The sequence below is a fragment of the Bidens hawaiensis genome, unplaced genomic scaffold (assembly GCF_021521415.1).
Source record: "Bidens hawaiensis isolate Kalapana, Puna unplaced genomic scaffold, B.hawaiensis_p1.1 tig00017148_1, whole genome shotgun sequence".
Lineage (NCBI taxonomy): Eukaryota > Viridiplantae > Streptophyta > Magnoliopsida > Asterales > Asteraceae > Bidens > Bidens hawaiensis.
In genome coordinates, this window is record NW_027492590.1 from 227937 (window position 1) to 243982 (window position 16046).

A 16046-nucleotide genomic window follows, 5' to 3' on the forward strand; every position below is an offset into this window, starting at 1 on the left:
TTTCTATTTCTTTGCTTTTTTTTTCGTTCCTATTCTCCTTTCTCAAAAACAGGGGACCTTAAACAAAGTTAAAGGATTACTTCGTTCTTGATAGTTATTTACTTAATCGGTGAATAGAAGTATAATCTGGATCGGAATCTGGGAAGTACTCCTTGATCATTTCTACCAATTTAAAGCCCCTAATTCTTTTTATATACAGAAATACACTTACATAATCTCTATTATGAATCCTTTGTGTACCTTAGTGTTCCTAGCTATCCACTCATTTTTATCAATCTATAATTTAAGTGGTCCAATACTATTTTGGTAAAGCACCTTGAATCCACTGGATAGTAAAGGATCTTGGATCCAGCGCAGAACCCTTTGTGAATGAGAGATATAAAGACGAGAAAGACCAATGAAATCAAGTTTCAAGGTTGTAATTTAATGGAAAAGTTCGATTTGATTACCATTAACCTCCAGAATAGTTAACGAGTTTTTTGGTTTTATTCATCTCCTATTCATCTCCAAAAGGTGGCTCTCGACCTGAGTTATATTAAGGTAAGGTGGCCAAAGGCCCCTATGGTCCAGTGGTTACGACCTCTCTCTTTCACGGAGAAAACGAGGGTTCAAGTCCCTCTAGGGGTATACCAATACTCAAGACTATAAGGAGTGGGATTTTCTATCAAGTGATCCATCTTTGTAAAGTCCTTCTAATAGTCTACTCAGTGGGACTTTATATTTTATATCAAGTGATATGTATTTGTCAAATCTGCCTGGGAGACGAAAGGAAGTTGATTATGGAACGTGATGAATGGTTATACAATGGTGGTCCTTATGAACTAATCGTTCTACACTTCTTACTTGGTGTAGCTTGTTACATGGGTCGTGAGTGGGAGCTTAGTTTCCGTCTGGGTATGCGACCTTGGATTGTTGTTGCATATTCAGCTCCTGTTGCAGCTGCGACTGCTGTTTTCTTGATCTACCCAATTGGTCAAGGAAGCTTTTCTGATGGTATGCCTCTAGGAATTTCTGGTACTTTCAACTTCATGATTGTATTCCAGGCTGAGCACAATATTCTTATGCACCCATTTCACATGCTAGGCGTTGCTGGTGTATTCGGCGGCTCCCTATTTAGTGCTATGCATGGTTCTTTGGTAACCTCTAGTTTGATCTAGGGAAACCACAGAAAATGAATCTGCTAATGAAGGTTACATATTCGGTCAAGAAGAAGAAACTTATAATATCGTAGCCGCTCATGGTTATTTTGGCTGATTGATCTTCCAATATGCTAGTTTCAACAACTCTCGTTCTTTACATTTCTTCCTAGCTGCTTGGCCTGTAGTAGGTATCTGGTTCACTGCTACATGAGGAGAATGAACTCTAGATCGTGAAGGTGTTGGAGTTCGGAAAGGTGAAAAATCGGGGAGCAAAAGTCCCGTCGAAGTACCTCACGGAGTGGAAAATGGTGTGGTTGCAGTCGGAATTTGTGGGCTGGCTTTTGGTGTCGGTGTTCTTGACACTTGATTGACTTCTTCGGGAGATTCACTTTCTGACATGACGATTTTGATGAAAATGGAGCTACACTACTGGTCTTTAAGATAAAGTAAACGGCGTAGCCCCACGGTGGGCGCCAATTTGTTGCTACAACAATTATAAGACCAATGATAGTGAATAGACTGGTTAGGCTAACAGGCTTCAAGGGTTCCGATTTTCCTAACGCAGGTCGTTGGGTCCCTCTACGTTTGCAAAACGTAGAGTGAGGTTCACTAGTTTAGTTGTTATTCGTTATAGTTCACCAAGGATCCAAAACCGTGATGTTTGGAACTAGTTTTGGATATTTCTTGATGAAGCTGTGTAGTTTATGGAGTAAGAAAGAAGCAAGCAAAGTGCAAGTTTCTCAAAGAAGAAGAGAAGATCAGAGAGTATATATTAACTCTCAGATCTGGTGTGTTCTTGTTATGGCTGAGTTGTGTTCCTTTTATAGGGGAAGGAATCCAAGCCTTTTGTCTGATGGATAATCTAATGACACTACTAGAAAATTGAGCAATTGCTACCAAAATTTGCTACCGAAAAAAACGGTGGCAATTTTAGCTACCGATTTAGGAAATTTGCTACCGAAAAGCATAGTTACTTGACACAGTAGCTAAGCGGTTGGAATAATTGCTACCGGAGGCTAGACGGTCGGAGTTTTTGCAACCGTTCATTTAAGCGGTCGGAATATTTGCTATTGTAGGCTAGGCGGTCGGAATTTTTGCTTCCGGAGGCCAGACGGTCGGAGTTTTTGCAACCTTTGATTTAAGCGGTCGGAATATTTGCTATTGTAGGCTAGGTGGTTGGAATTATTGCTACCGAAGGCTAGACGGTCGGAGTTTTTGCAACCTTTCATTTAAGCGGTCGACATATTTGCTATTGTAGGCTAGGCGGTCGGAATTTTTGCTACCGGAAGCTAGACGGTCGGAGTGTTTGCAACCGTTCATTCTAAACGGTCGGAATATTTGAAACCATTATGGCCCGGGAGAAAACGGATAAAAAAAATTGGTGTTGTTATCCATTGTTTTATTCATTTTAAGACTGATAATAAAACGGATATTAAAATTTCTTAATCTAGAGCCACACTTTGAACAAATAGATTCAAAGCCGAATCCCTCGCCATCAATCCCTAATGATATTCACAATCAAACCTTATTTCACAAATTTAGTATCCATCGCTCTAGATTCGGAAACAGACTGCTTCAGTTCCGGCGACTTTCTCGTCATCTTCTTCGACTAACTGTAGCAAATCTCGTCACTTTAGCTGCACCATTTTCTTCTCCGATTGAGCTCTGCAAATATCCGGCGGCAAAGCGTTCTACAATGCGGTAACAGATTGCGTAAATTTCCGACGAATTTGAGCTATGAATCCATTACACAGTGGATGATAAACGAAATCGAGGTATGTTTATAGTTGTTAATTTTTAAATCTAATTAGCAATCGAGATTTGTTCATGTTGATTTCATTTGTTTTAAGAACTCTAAATTAGGGCTCTTATACTCTGTGTACGGATTTCTTATCGGGACAGCTTAAAACAAATATCCAACTAAATTATGGCTCATGTATGCTGTTTATAGCTGCTAATTTAACTACCAATCGAAATTTATTCATGTTGATTTGTTATGAAACCTCTAAATTAGGGCTCATATTATATTTATCATCCACTGTGTTATCAGGTGATTTGAACAATGAGCATGTTATACATGCACACCATGTGTTTGATAAAAAACTTGTGTGAGTTTTTGCCTCCCCTTTGATTCGCTTTTCATTTGCAACTTTTATGGATTTTATCTATTGATTAGAGTGATCATTAAGAATATTTAAACATGTAAATCACTTGTGTATTCATTAACATATGAATGCTTTTGTAACGTTTAGTAAATGCATGTAAATTATAAAATTAGAAATAGCATAATATTTGTTGTTTGGATCTGCAGATAGTTCTTGTCTTCTTGATTTGGATGAAAATCTGGTTTGCTTAATAATGTTGCCAATAGGTTTGAAGGTTCTCGGAAACGGAAATTTGGTGAGGTGATGACGTCAAAGTTGATCTCGAAAACAATCGTCCTCGCAGCAGATGCACTTCTTAGAGTTTCGAATGAATATGCTAATGGAAACTAATATGCTAATCCTAAATTTCTAACAAAATCAAAATGCAACTAACAAGGTGGAGGTGAGTTTCTGTTACCTTTTTGTGTGTAAAATCAAACATGAATTGAATAATTGATTTCGCTGCATATATTATCATTAGTTTCCACTTTCTCATATAATTGTGTTCAATTTTTCATTGTAGATGTGTTGTTTCAAAATATCTTCATGAATGTCTAAATTCAGGTGGAACATCATGTATAATTTATATAAAAGCCCATCCCTTAAAAACAGGTATCAAGTATTTCAATAATTTCTGTTAAATTAATATTTGCGATTTATATAATTCATATTATATATTTATGTTGGTCAACAATCTTTGGGCTTTTGTATACTCTCAATACCCAATAACGTATGTTGTTACAGAAGAAAAGATTTCTTCATCTAAAAATGAGCAGAAATCACACTAGAAGGTGATGAGTCTGTTGAACAAACCGATGGGTCGGTTTGTGTGTTTTTTTATACTGAAAGTAGCAAGTCAGTTTGGTTATGAGCAATTCTATAACCAACAAAACCGACATGAACCGAGTTTTTGTATCTTTAATTGTTATTTTGCTGAGACATAGGACATACTATGACATCATTGACTAATAAGAGATTGTAAGTTGATAACATATGACAGACAAAATAATGAGTTAAAACACGATTAATGTGCTTAATATACTTTTAGTGCAGGAGCTTGAAGAATTATTTACTTGTTCAATACCTGAAGACATAGGGCAGACGATGAACCGTTGAAGCGTATGTAAGTCCTTTTATCAATTGGAGCTTATAAAGGGCAATTTAACATGTTAACTATCTTTAATTATTCTTATTGTAGAGACTTGAGCTTCAACACTTTGACTGGTCGAATACCCAATTCAATCCAGACACTAGGATATCCAATATTTTGTATGTTTCTAACTATTTATATGTTGTATGTTATGTTTAAATTTCAGGCTAAGATACTAAAAATGAGGTTATTAATAGCTGCTAAGAATTATGCAGAGGCGATTTCAGAAGCGAGATTCATACTTAAAGAAGATGAGGATAATTTAGATGCATTACTGCTTCGTGGTCGTGCTTATTATTATTTGGCTGATCATGATGTTGCTACTAGGCATTACCAGAAAGGGCTCCGCCTCGATCCAGAACACGGTGAATTGAAGAAAGCATATTTTGCATTGAAGAATTTACTCAAAAAGACAAAACTTGTAAATCCAACTACTGATTGAATTTTGTATGTCTCCTAGTCTTTGACTTTTTGTCTAGAAGTCAAACTTTGACTTTTGTTGCAGGCGGAAGATAATGCAAAGAAGGGGAAACTGCGTGTTGATGTGGAAGATTACAAGTCTGCCATTGCTTTAGACCCCGATCACGTGGCACATAATATGTATCTTCATCTAGGGTTATGTAAGCTTTTGGTTAAGCTTGGTAGAGGAAAAGATGCTATAAATGCATGCATAGAAGTTCTCACCGTCGATGAAGAACATACCGAAGCTTTGGTTCAGGTTTGTTAATGTCACACACATAATCATAATATTAAAAAGTTATGTTTGAATGTTTTTATAACTTATTTGAATCCATTATTCTCAGAGGGGTGATACCAAATTATTGACCGAAGATTGGGAAGGAGCCGTTGCAGATATCAAATCAGCTGCAGAAAAATCTCCTCGGGTTTGTTTAAAGTTTAAACTCGGTTATATTATTGATGCCAGTTGTATATGTTTGTTTGTAATTATAGAAATGATATTTTTTAAAGGATATGAGCATTTGGGAGTCACTTATGAAGGCGGAGAAAGCTTTGAAAATAAGTCAACGGAAAGATTGGTATAAGATTTTAGGTGTGTCGAAGACTTCAACGATATCTGAGATAAAACAAGCTTATAAAAAGCTAGCTTTGCAATGGCACTTGGATAAAAATGTAGATAATAGAGAAGAAGCAGAAAATAAATTCAGAGAAATAGCTGCTGCATATGAGGTTCTTTCTTTACCCTTTTGAGTCAAACTGGTGACCTTTATTAGGTTGACCGTTGACCCGATTACTGTTGATTGCAGATCCTTGGAGACGATGACAAGCGTGCACGATATGATCATGGTGAAGACATTGAAGTATGTAATTGGCTAACATTCAAAAGTATGGTAGTTATGGTTTTTGATTTTTGATTAGCTAGAGTAACATTTTTTTGTTTGTTTATAGAACTCGAATAACTTTTGGTTTATATTGAATTTCTTTGATACAAATTTATAGTTTGATTTGTTTCTGTGTGTTTGTGTCTATATTTATATATATTTTGAACAATTATTTTTGGTTGTCTTTGTTGGAATTGATCTGCCCAAGACACATATTAGAGTTGATGTGGCTAGTACGTATTGATCCAAGTCGGGTCATATCCAATAACAAGCTAGACAAACACCGAGAATATTTGTTTATGTATGATATGATCATAAGTAAATGAATATTGACACTTGAGTTATTTGGAAAAGGGTTTCTAAATAAAAATGTACTTGTGTAATAAACAAATCATATGGATGATTTATGTTTTATGAGAGAACATTACATGTTGTTAATTAAGTTGGTTAAATAACAATATGTGAATAATGGTTACTAAGCATGTCACCCAACATGTAATAAGTTTTGTTATATCTTATAAATATATATATGGATATATATTTATGTTATAAAACAAAATTAATAATACTAATAATGTAAAGGAATCTCTTACACTTGATATTATTTTATTATTAAGGTTGAGGTAGTGGAGACATGCAATGGATATCATTGGTGGAGAGAAAGATGCTTTTGAATAAAACCAAGTCTTTCTCTTTCCTTCTTTCATAACACATAATTAATTATACACAAGTAACAAAGGTTTCTCTCTTCTCTTTTCCTCTTGGATTTTCGGCCAAGGAAGAAAGGCAAGGAAGAAAGGGTTATCAAGTGTTCAAATCCTAGCTAGAAGTGGTGTCTTGTTGGAGCTTGGGGTATACTAGCTTGAGGAACTTCCATATTCAAGTTCTTGCCTTTCAATCATCATCCTTTTCACACTTCTTTGGTTACTTGAAAGGTAGTTTAACATGCATGAACTTATAGTGACATGCATGTGTTTGATAGTGTGTAATTCGTATTTGGATCCGGGTTTGGGTTTTGCATGTATTGAATTGGTTCTATACACTAAAACTAACAAGATTTAAAACTTATATCCGCTGCGTTTTTGGTAAAATAAGGATTTTATCACTTTGATAATCTTGTTAAAACCCAACAATGGCATCAAGAGCCGCTTATACGAATGCATGCTTCATTAGACCCAAAATTTTTCGGTTTTATGGTGGGTTTCACCATTTGGCCGAAAATTTTAGGGGTTTTGGTTACCCCATGGTTTTTCAAGGTTATACTTTACATGCATGTGGTAATCTTGAAAAACCAAGTCATTTGGATGATTGTTTAGTTTGTTTGGACAAAACCCGAAACTTTCGGTTTGCTTAAGCTTGGCCGAAAGTTTTGAGGCAAAAAGGGGAACCATTTTGGTCTTATATTATTGCATATTTGGATGTGTAATAGATGTTCATAACCTAGCCATGGCCTTTTGTTTGGTTGAATGATTGTGTTGGTTGTTTGTTCATTCGATTTGGTTGTAATATTTATTTGGGTTTGTAATCTATTTATTCATTCATATGGCTTGTAATAATAAGTAGATTAGATGTATTTCTTTTACTAGAAAAATGTATTAGGATATATTTTGTAAAAGAAGATGCATGGATGGAAGCCCAAATAAAATGATGAAGACCACAACACCGGGAGTAAACACTTGGAGCATATGGATGCGGAATCAAGTGGGAGTTCACCGACACAAGTGCATGTTCTTTTGGGTCCCTTAGGAGAGACTTTTTGACACACTTGTCTTCGGTCAACAAGTGTGGTCAACATTAGGAGGCTATGGTTATGAACTTGTGGTTGTGTATAATTTATGCTTGCTTGGTTGATTTACTTATTATTTGCAATATGGTTTGCTTAACAACTTAAAATCAACCAGCATAAAATTGGTTCCTTAGAAATCGTTAGGTAATAAAAATTGGTTTTATTAATAGCTAATGATTTCATAATAAAATGGGTTTTATTAAAAGGAATTTTGAAAATGGGTTTTTCAACTAAGTACCATACATTTGAATGCATGCAAATGAAAGGTACAATAAATAGTTTTCCAATCTAGAATTTAGAAAACTAAAATCCCTTTTAAAAACAAGTTAAACACCATCCTTTTATACGACACTTAGTCACTTGTAGACTTGATAGTGGGTTAGGATCACCTAAGCACTTTTAAGAAAACTTGTGATCTTAAGGTGATTTTACAAGTACCTTTGGCATTAGGATCACCTAACCACTTGTATGAGTAAACTCACACGTGTGTATAAGTAGGACGACTTGATTTGAAACCATGACTATAGGATCACCTTAACATGGCGTTCAAAGGTGTTGATGGGATTTAACATACCAACTAAACATATAATGTTTAACCGATCCCATAAAACTAGAAGTTGCAAAGGGTTGCAATTGTCAAACGTTGACTACCTTGTTAATTCGAATAGTAGGATAAAGGTCACCTAACTACTATTTGAATGAAACGTTGGGTTCTAGATTTTAATCAATAATTGTCTTGGAGACATTAAAGGGTATTAAAGATTAAAATTTTATTAATATCGAAAATACTAATTTGAACTTTGTTAAAATTCTTTTAGATGGCCGCAAACAACGCACCGAACGCAATTATCCCACACGTGCATAATCTATCACTAAGATCCATTCTGGATAAGGATCGTCTAAACTTTAACAACTTCATGGATTGGTATCGAAACTTGAGAATTGTTCTCAAGCAAGAAAAGAAGTCTTATATTTTAGACGATCCTATTCCCGATGAACCCGATGTCAACAACTTGGATGCCTATGCGGATTGGCTGAAATACAACGAGGATTCGGTGCAAGTTTCTTGCCTCATGTTGGGAACAATGATTCCCGAGATCCAAAAGGATTTCGAGAATCATGGGGCGTATGACATGATTACCCAGCTTAAGGAAATGTTTCTTACTCAAGCTCGGGTTGAGCGATTCGAAACGGTTCGAGCGCTTCATGCGTGTCATATGGAAGAAACCCAATCTGTTTCATCTTATGTACTTAAGATGAAGAGCCACATTGATCGGCTTGAACGGCTTAAGTGTCCCGTCTCAAAAGAGTTAGCCATGGATTTGATCCTAAATGGCTTAACTAAAAGGTTTGAGACATTCGTCATGAAGCCTGAAGAGAGTCTCCGCAATGCTTCACGCAAAAGCATTGGTGAGCTTCACGCAATGCTTAAGACAGCCGAAGCCGGCATGGGTAAAAAGGTTTTACCCGTTCTTGCGATCAATGAGGGTGGCTCAAAGAAAAGGCATCACCCGGAACCAAAGGCAAGGGTTGCCGTTGGCAAGGGGCAAGTCAAGAAGGGGTTCAAGGGAAAGGCAAAGGCGGAACCAAAACCAAAGAAGCTAAAGGTTAGCGCTGAGGATCCGTGCTTTGGTTGTGGTGAGATAGGTCATTGGATGAGAAACTGTCCGACCTATCTCAAGGAATTGAAAGCTAAGAGGGATGCGGGGCAAACCTCAGGTACAACTTTCATGATTCACATTGATCTTAATATTATTTCTTCTAACACATGGGTATTGGATACCGGATGTGGAACTCATATATGCAATTCATTGCAGGGGTTCAAAAGAAGAAATGAAGTGAAGAAAGGAGATATAAGTCTTTTCATGGGCAATGGAGCAAAGGTTGACGTCCAAGCCCGAGGAGATTATGTTTTAAAACTTCCAAATGGTTTGGAAATTATTTTGAAAAACATTTTATATTCCCCTAGTTTGACTAGGAATATTATCTCTGTTTATGTATTAAGACAATCTGGTTATGACTTTAAGTTTGTTGATAATGGTATTTATGTTTTCATGGATAATATCTTTTATTTTAAAGCGATGCCGTTTAATGGCATTTATGAATTAATTCATGATGACTCATACATTGATAACTCGTTGTACCAAGCTAACACCAAAAGACTTAAAATGGATTTGAGTAATACTTTTCTTTGGCATTGTCGTCTTGGTCACATAAACAAGAATCGTATTCATACACTTCGAAAGAATGGTCTTTTGAAATCAAATGTTGATTCATTTGATGAATGTGAATCTTGTTTATTGGGAAAGATGACCAAAGAGCCCTTTAATGGAACAAATGAGAGGGCGAAAAACTTATTAGGTATCATACATTCGGATGTATGTGGACCTTTTAGGACAATGACAAGAAATGGTGAAAGATACTTCATTACCTTTACCGATGATTATAGTCACTATGGGTATGTGTTCTTGTTAAGACACAAAAATGAGGCCTTTGAAATGTTCAAAGTCTTCCAAAATGAAGTACAAAATCAACTCAACAAAACAATCAACGTACTACGTTCTGATAGAGGAGGTGAATACCTCAATGATGCGTTTCTAGAACATCTTAGGAGTTGTGGGATTGTCTCACAACTTACTCAACCTGGAACACCACAACATAATAGTGTGTCCGAGAGGAGGAATCGAACTTTATTGGACATGGTTCGATCCATGATGGGGTTTCGCTGTGATCTCCGCTGCGATCATTTTGGGGTTTCGCTTTGATCTCCGCTGCCCGTATTTTAAATATGGCACCAACCAAGAAAGTAGATAGGACACCTTTTGAAATATGGCATGGAAAGGCTCCAAAATTTTCATATTTAAAGGTATGGGGTTGTGAGGCTTATGTTAAGATCTACACCCCTGACAAACTTGAATGTCGATCCACTAAGTGTATATTTGTAGGATATCCCACGGATTCGATGGGATATTATTTCTACAATCCAAGCGAGCATAAAGTGTTTATAGCTCGAAAGGCTAAGTTCTTGGAAAGAAGGTTCCTTATGGAAGGAACTGATAGAACTGTAGAACTCGAAGAGGATCGAGAACTACAAGCCGATACACGTTTGGTTGACACTAGCTATCAACAAGAGGTTGTTGAGGATGATCAAATGATTGATCAAAACACACAAAACATTCGCAAATCTGGTAGAGTTAGCACCCCACCTGAGAGATATGGATTTTTCATGGATGGATGCTACGTGGTAGATTCGGATGAACCCACCACATACCGAGATGCAATGTCGCAATCTGATTGTGACAAATGGCTAGAAGCCATGAATGTTGAGATGCAATCCATGCATGACAATCAAGTATGGGACTTGGTTGCTCCACCTCTAAATTCCAAACTCGTTGGAAGTAAGTGGGTTTTCAAGAAGAAAACTGATATGCATGGAATACTTATAAAGCTAGACTTGTAGCAAAGGGTTTCACTCAAACTCAAGGGGTTAATTATGATGAAACTTTCTCGCCCGTGGCGATGCTAAAGTCTATTAGGATATTGTTTGCCATAGTCGCATATTATGACTATGAGATATGGCAAATGGATGTCAAAACTGCTTTTTTAAATGGGCATCTTAATGAAGATGTTTATATGGTTCAGCCTGAAGGTTTTGTCGATCCACAACATCCTAACAAAGTATGCAAGTTGAAGAAATCAATCTATGGATTGAAACAAGCATCTAGAAGTTGGAATCACCGTTTTGATGATGAAGTTAAGAAATTTGGATTCATCAAAAACGCTGATGAAGCTTGTGTGTATAAGAAAGCTAGTGGGAGCATCATAACCTTTCTGGTATTATATGTCGATGACATATTACTGTTTGGAAATGACATTCCAACCTTGGAAGGTGTAAAAACCTGGCTTGGAAGCTGTTTTTCCATTAAGGATCTTGGTGAAGCCGCCTATATTCTGGGAATAAGGATCTATAGGGATAGATCAAGGCGGTTGATAGGTTTGAATCAAAGTGCATACATAGACAAGATCTTGAAAAGGTTCAAGATGGAAAACTCTAAGAAAGGTTTGGTACCTATTCAAAGAGGAACGATGTTGAGTGCTTCTCAATGTCCAAGCTCAAAGGATGGGCAAGACAAAATGAGTGGTATCCCATATGCATCTGCTATAGGATCCATCATGTATGCCATGATTTGCACTAGACCGGATGTGTCATGCGCCTTGAGCATGACAAGTCGATACCAACAAAATCCGGGAACTAGCCATTGGATGGCTGTTAAGAGCATATTGAAATACCTTAGAAGGACTAAGGATATGTTTCTAATATATGGCTCTGGTGAGGAGGAACTCGTTGTAAAGGGTTACACTGATGCGAGTTTCCAAACTGATTGAGATGATTCTCGATCACAATCGGGATATGTTTTCGTTCTCAATGGTGGTGCTGTCTCATGGAAGAGTGCAAAACAAGATGTGGTAGCCTTATCCACCACTGAATCAGAATACATCGCCGCCTCATTGGCAGCTCAAGAAGCTGCATGGATTAGAAAGTTCATTACCGATCTAGGGGTAGTCCGTACTATTCAGGACCCTCTAGAAATCTTTTGTGACAACGAGGGTGCGATTGCTCAAATCAAGGAACCCCGCGCACATCAAAAGACTGGCACATTGAGCGGAGATTCAACTACATAAGGGATGAAGTTGAAAAGGGAAAGATATGTATTCGCAAAGTTCACACTGATCAAAACATTGCGGACCCACTCACGAAACTCCTTGAAAAGCCGAAGCATGAGGGTCATACTTGCGCCTTAGGACTTCGATATTCTAGTGATTGGATTTGATCAAAATTTGTATTTGGATATTGGAACAATTTTATTTTAACTCAATCATATGGTTTTGGTTATGGTCATGTTCTTGAGTTATGTTCCATTTTAGTATGTTTAAATCCGTGAATAATTTGAATTATTCTAAACGTCCGTAGTCGTTCATATTTGTGGGAACAAATGTGAAAGTAAAACTATTATGAACTTGGATTGGTAGATATTCATGAGGTATGAATATAGCAAAGGGTTGCTGCCAAGGTTCATAGATATTTATGGGATAAATATTGGACTGACCCGCTCTTAATTTTACTGCATGGAATCCTTGGGATTTGTGATCATAAGTGAATTTGAGAAAAGGCGAACTTCATAGTATCCTCCGACCTGAGATACATATTGGGTCTTGATATTCATCGACTATTACGCTTTGACTTAGTTCTTCGCTGCTCTGAAATATGTCAGTACATAAGGCTAATGGTGGGATATACTGAGTACGATGATGATGATGATGATAAGGCTAAGCTCAAGTATAGTACAAGATGATAGTGAGAGACGTATGTAGTCAATATGGGATTTGTCCCTCTTATTCGTTGAGAGTTAAATGTCTAAGGCCTGACAAGTTAAATCAACAGAGAATGATCACTCTGTGTCTCTGGATTTAACATGACATTTGTGGCAAAAGGATAAATGATAGTTTCACCTAAATCATTTTCAAGTATGGGACTTGAAAGGGATGATGTTATTGAATGGCACTTCGTCATGCGTATTAGGGGTAGTAAACCGTAGTTAGGCGGTATTTGCTACTTGCATCAATCTTCTATGTATCTTGTGCAAGTGGGAGATTGTTGGAATTGATCTGCCCAAGACACATATTAGAGTTGATGTGGCTAGTACGTATTGATCCAAGTCGGGTCATATCCAATAACAAACTAACAAGATTTAAAACTTATATCCACTGCGTTTTTGGTAAAATAAGGATTTTATCACTTTGATAATCTTGTTAAAACCCAACAGCCTCGAGTCTGCAGTTGCAAGACTTGCTACCGAGCAATGGTAGCAAGACTTGCGACAGCTGCAGTGCAACAGAGGTAGCAAGACTTGATCGCAACGGTGGTTGCAAAATTTGCGACCGCAACAGTGGTTTCAAGATTTGCGACCGCAGCTGTGGTTGAAAGATTTGCGACCGCAGCAGTGGTTTCAGGATTTGCGATCGCAGCAGTGGTTTCAAGATTTGCGACCGCAGCAGTGGTTTCAAGATTTGCGACGGCTACAGTGGTTTCAAGATTTGCGACTGCTGTAGCAAAACGGTCGCAATAGGGCAATTACGACGTTTGTTTTTCCGACAGCATTTTTGGTTGCAAAACGGTCGCAATAGGGAAGTTGCAACCATTTTGCGACCGGATAGGTCGTCGCAATTGCCCAGTTTTCTTGTAGTGTGAACCTCCAGTTTGGTAGAGGGTTGACCATTTATGGGCGGGAAGCTTTTGACCTTCGGTTAATGATTATAATTATTTACTTTTTCTGAGCGTGTCCCCTCTTTTACGGCAGAGGGATGATGTGAACAGTGATTTGACGTGGTACTGTTGCACGTGCTTACTGTTCACGTACTTGTTTTCCTAAATTGGGCTGGAAACGAACCTTTTAACCTTCTAACCATTTTAGCGTTAGTATGTGAAAGTCATTTAACAGACTTTGGGCTACCCCCGTCATCAATGTATAACGCAAAATACAATGTATATATAATTTAATGGTCATAATAAAGAAAGAAAAACTTTATATTGGTGGGTGTAAACCTGCATCTTCACATGAGTCGGTTGCTTTTTTTTATCCGTTCATAAAACCTTTATGTTAATGATTTACATGTCATCTTCTTCATGTTACCATAATGTTTTACCAGTTCCCTTCCCAGAATATAATATAGAATACAAGGAATGAATTTCGATGCTTTTACAGGTACAAAATCTTGGTTAACGAATTAAAACTCTATGTAATATACCTTGAACTGAGTGTTGGGTTTCGTAGGCCTTTCGGTGTAGGCCCGGTTTATTATTTGATGTCCAAAGGGCAAGCCCGGCCCGGTTTGAATTTCTTGTTGAATAAGACGCAAACCCTAGATTAGTCTCTATATATATGATTGTTATGTACTTGTAATTATTGGTCAATCAATAAAGATATACCTAGTTGCCACCCGTGGACGTAGGTCAGTTTAGACCGAACCACGTTAAATCCTCGTGTCGTTTATTACTTTCGTGTCGTGTTCAGTTTCGTGTGTGCGTTTAATGTCTTTTATTGTTATCCTCTTTGCCCGACAGTTGGTCGCAAACAGTGACTGCGGTTTATAGTTCGTCTACAAAGATTACTTTTGATGGGATTCGGGATTTGATTCTTGGAGAAGATTCAAGAAGTAGAAATTCAAGTGGATCATCAAGCGATATATTAGTCACAGAAGGCAGAGGTAGGGGAAAACAACGAGGCGGTGGGAGTAGGAAGAGGAGTCAGTCTAGGACTTGTAATGATATTGAATGCTGGGGTTGTAAAGAGAAGGGTCACTTCAGGAATCAGTGTCCGAATGGTAAGAAAGAGGTGAACGCTACAAAAGTCAACACTACAGAAGAATGCCCAGAGGATGAGTTTTACGTTCTTAGTGTTGAGGATAATGTTGATGCTTGGGTGATGGATTCTGGTGCATCGTTTCATGCCACTCACTGTAGTGAAACGATAAAGAATCTAAAGTTTGGGGATTTTGGAAAGGTTCGACTTGCGAACGATAATATTCTAGAGGTTACGGGTATGGGAGATGTTGATTTGATAACTTCAGCCGGTACTTCTTGGACTTTGAAAGATGTTAGGGTTATTCCAAGTTTGAAGAAAAGTTTGATTTCTGTTGGGCAGTTGGATGACCAGGGTTACGATGTTAAGTTCGGGAATGGGCAGTGGAAAGTAGTCAAAGGGAATCTCGTTGTTGCTCGTGGCAAAAAAATGGGTTCGTTATATATGGTCGATATGTCATCGAAAGGAGTGGATCCAGTTTTAGTGAAAGACAAAGTCTGGTTCACAGAATCTCGTGGGCAGAAGAAGGTTCGTTTTGCAAGTAACAAACCCAGAGCCAAAGTGAAGATTCAGGATGAACGAGCTAGGAAGGTTAAATCAGTCAGAGAACATCGTGACAGTGGGAGCGCAGGTCGTGTTTCAGTTACAGTTCCAGATCGATAGTGGATTAAGAAAACCAGTATTCCAGCTGTAAAAGTCTCTCCAGTGAATTACTTGCTGAATACGGAGAGTGTTTGTTCTCAGGATATCTCAGGATCTGGTAGTTTGTTTCAGTGGGAGCCGGTAGGGACAGAGAACGGGTTAGGGGCAGTTTTAGCCGTGACTGACGTGTTGGACCTCCGGGGAGCTTCAACGGGCCTTCAGGTTAATTGATGAGAAGGCGGTGGCAACTAGAAGTTAAATGTTTAGATTACAGAAGTACAATCAGGAGTGCAGATGAGAGTACTCAAGGCCTCCGAGTGGGAGTTTGTTGGGTTTCGTAGGCCTTTCGGTGTAGGCCCGGTTTATTATTTGAAGTCCAAAGGGCAAGCCCAGCCCGGTTTGGATTTCTTGTTGAATAAGACGCAAACCCTAGATTAGTCTCTATATATATGATTGTTATGTACTTGAAATTATTGGTCACTCA

General features: G+C 37.8%; 1 protein-coding gene and 1 non-coding gene across 2 annotated transcripts; both read left to right on the forward strand.

The window, feature by feature from the left end:
• Positions 1 to 555: 555 nt before the first annotated feature.
• Positions 556 to 627, forward strand: TRNAE-UUC (transfer RNA glutamic acid (anticodon UUC)). The gene has a single exon. It is a non-coding gene; the product is annotated as a tRNA-Glu (tRNA).
• A 3019-nt stretch (positions 628 to 3646) lies between these two features.
• Positions 3647 to 5929, forward strand: LOC143553119 (dnaJ protein P58IPK homolog B-like). Its single transcript, XM_077043173.1, has 6 exons — positions 3647 to 4406; positions 4600 to 4854; positions 4939 to 5151; positions 5237 to 5317; positions 5403 to 5621; positions 5699 to 5929. Exons 2-6 carry the CDS (start codon positions 4615 to 4617, stop codon positions 5804 to 5806), a joined length of 861 nt encoding a protein of 286 aa, XP_076899288.1. The 5' UTR covers positions 3647 to 4406; positions 4600 to 4614; the 3' UTR covers positions 5807 to 5929.
• Positions 5930 to 16046: the final 10117 nt, after the last annotated feature.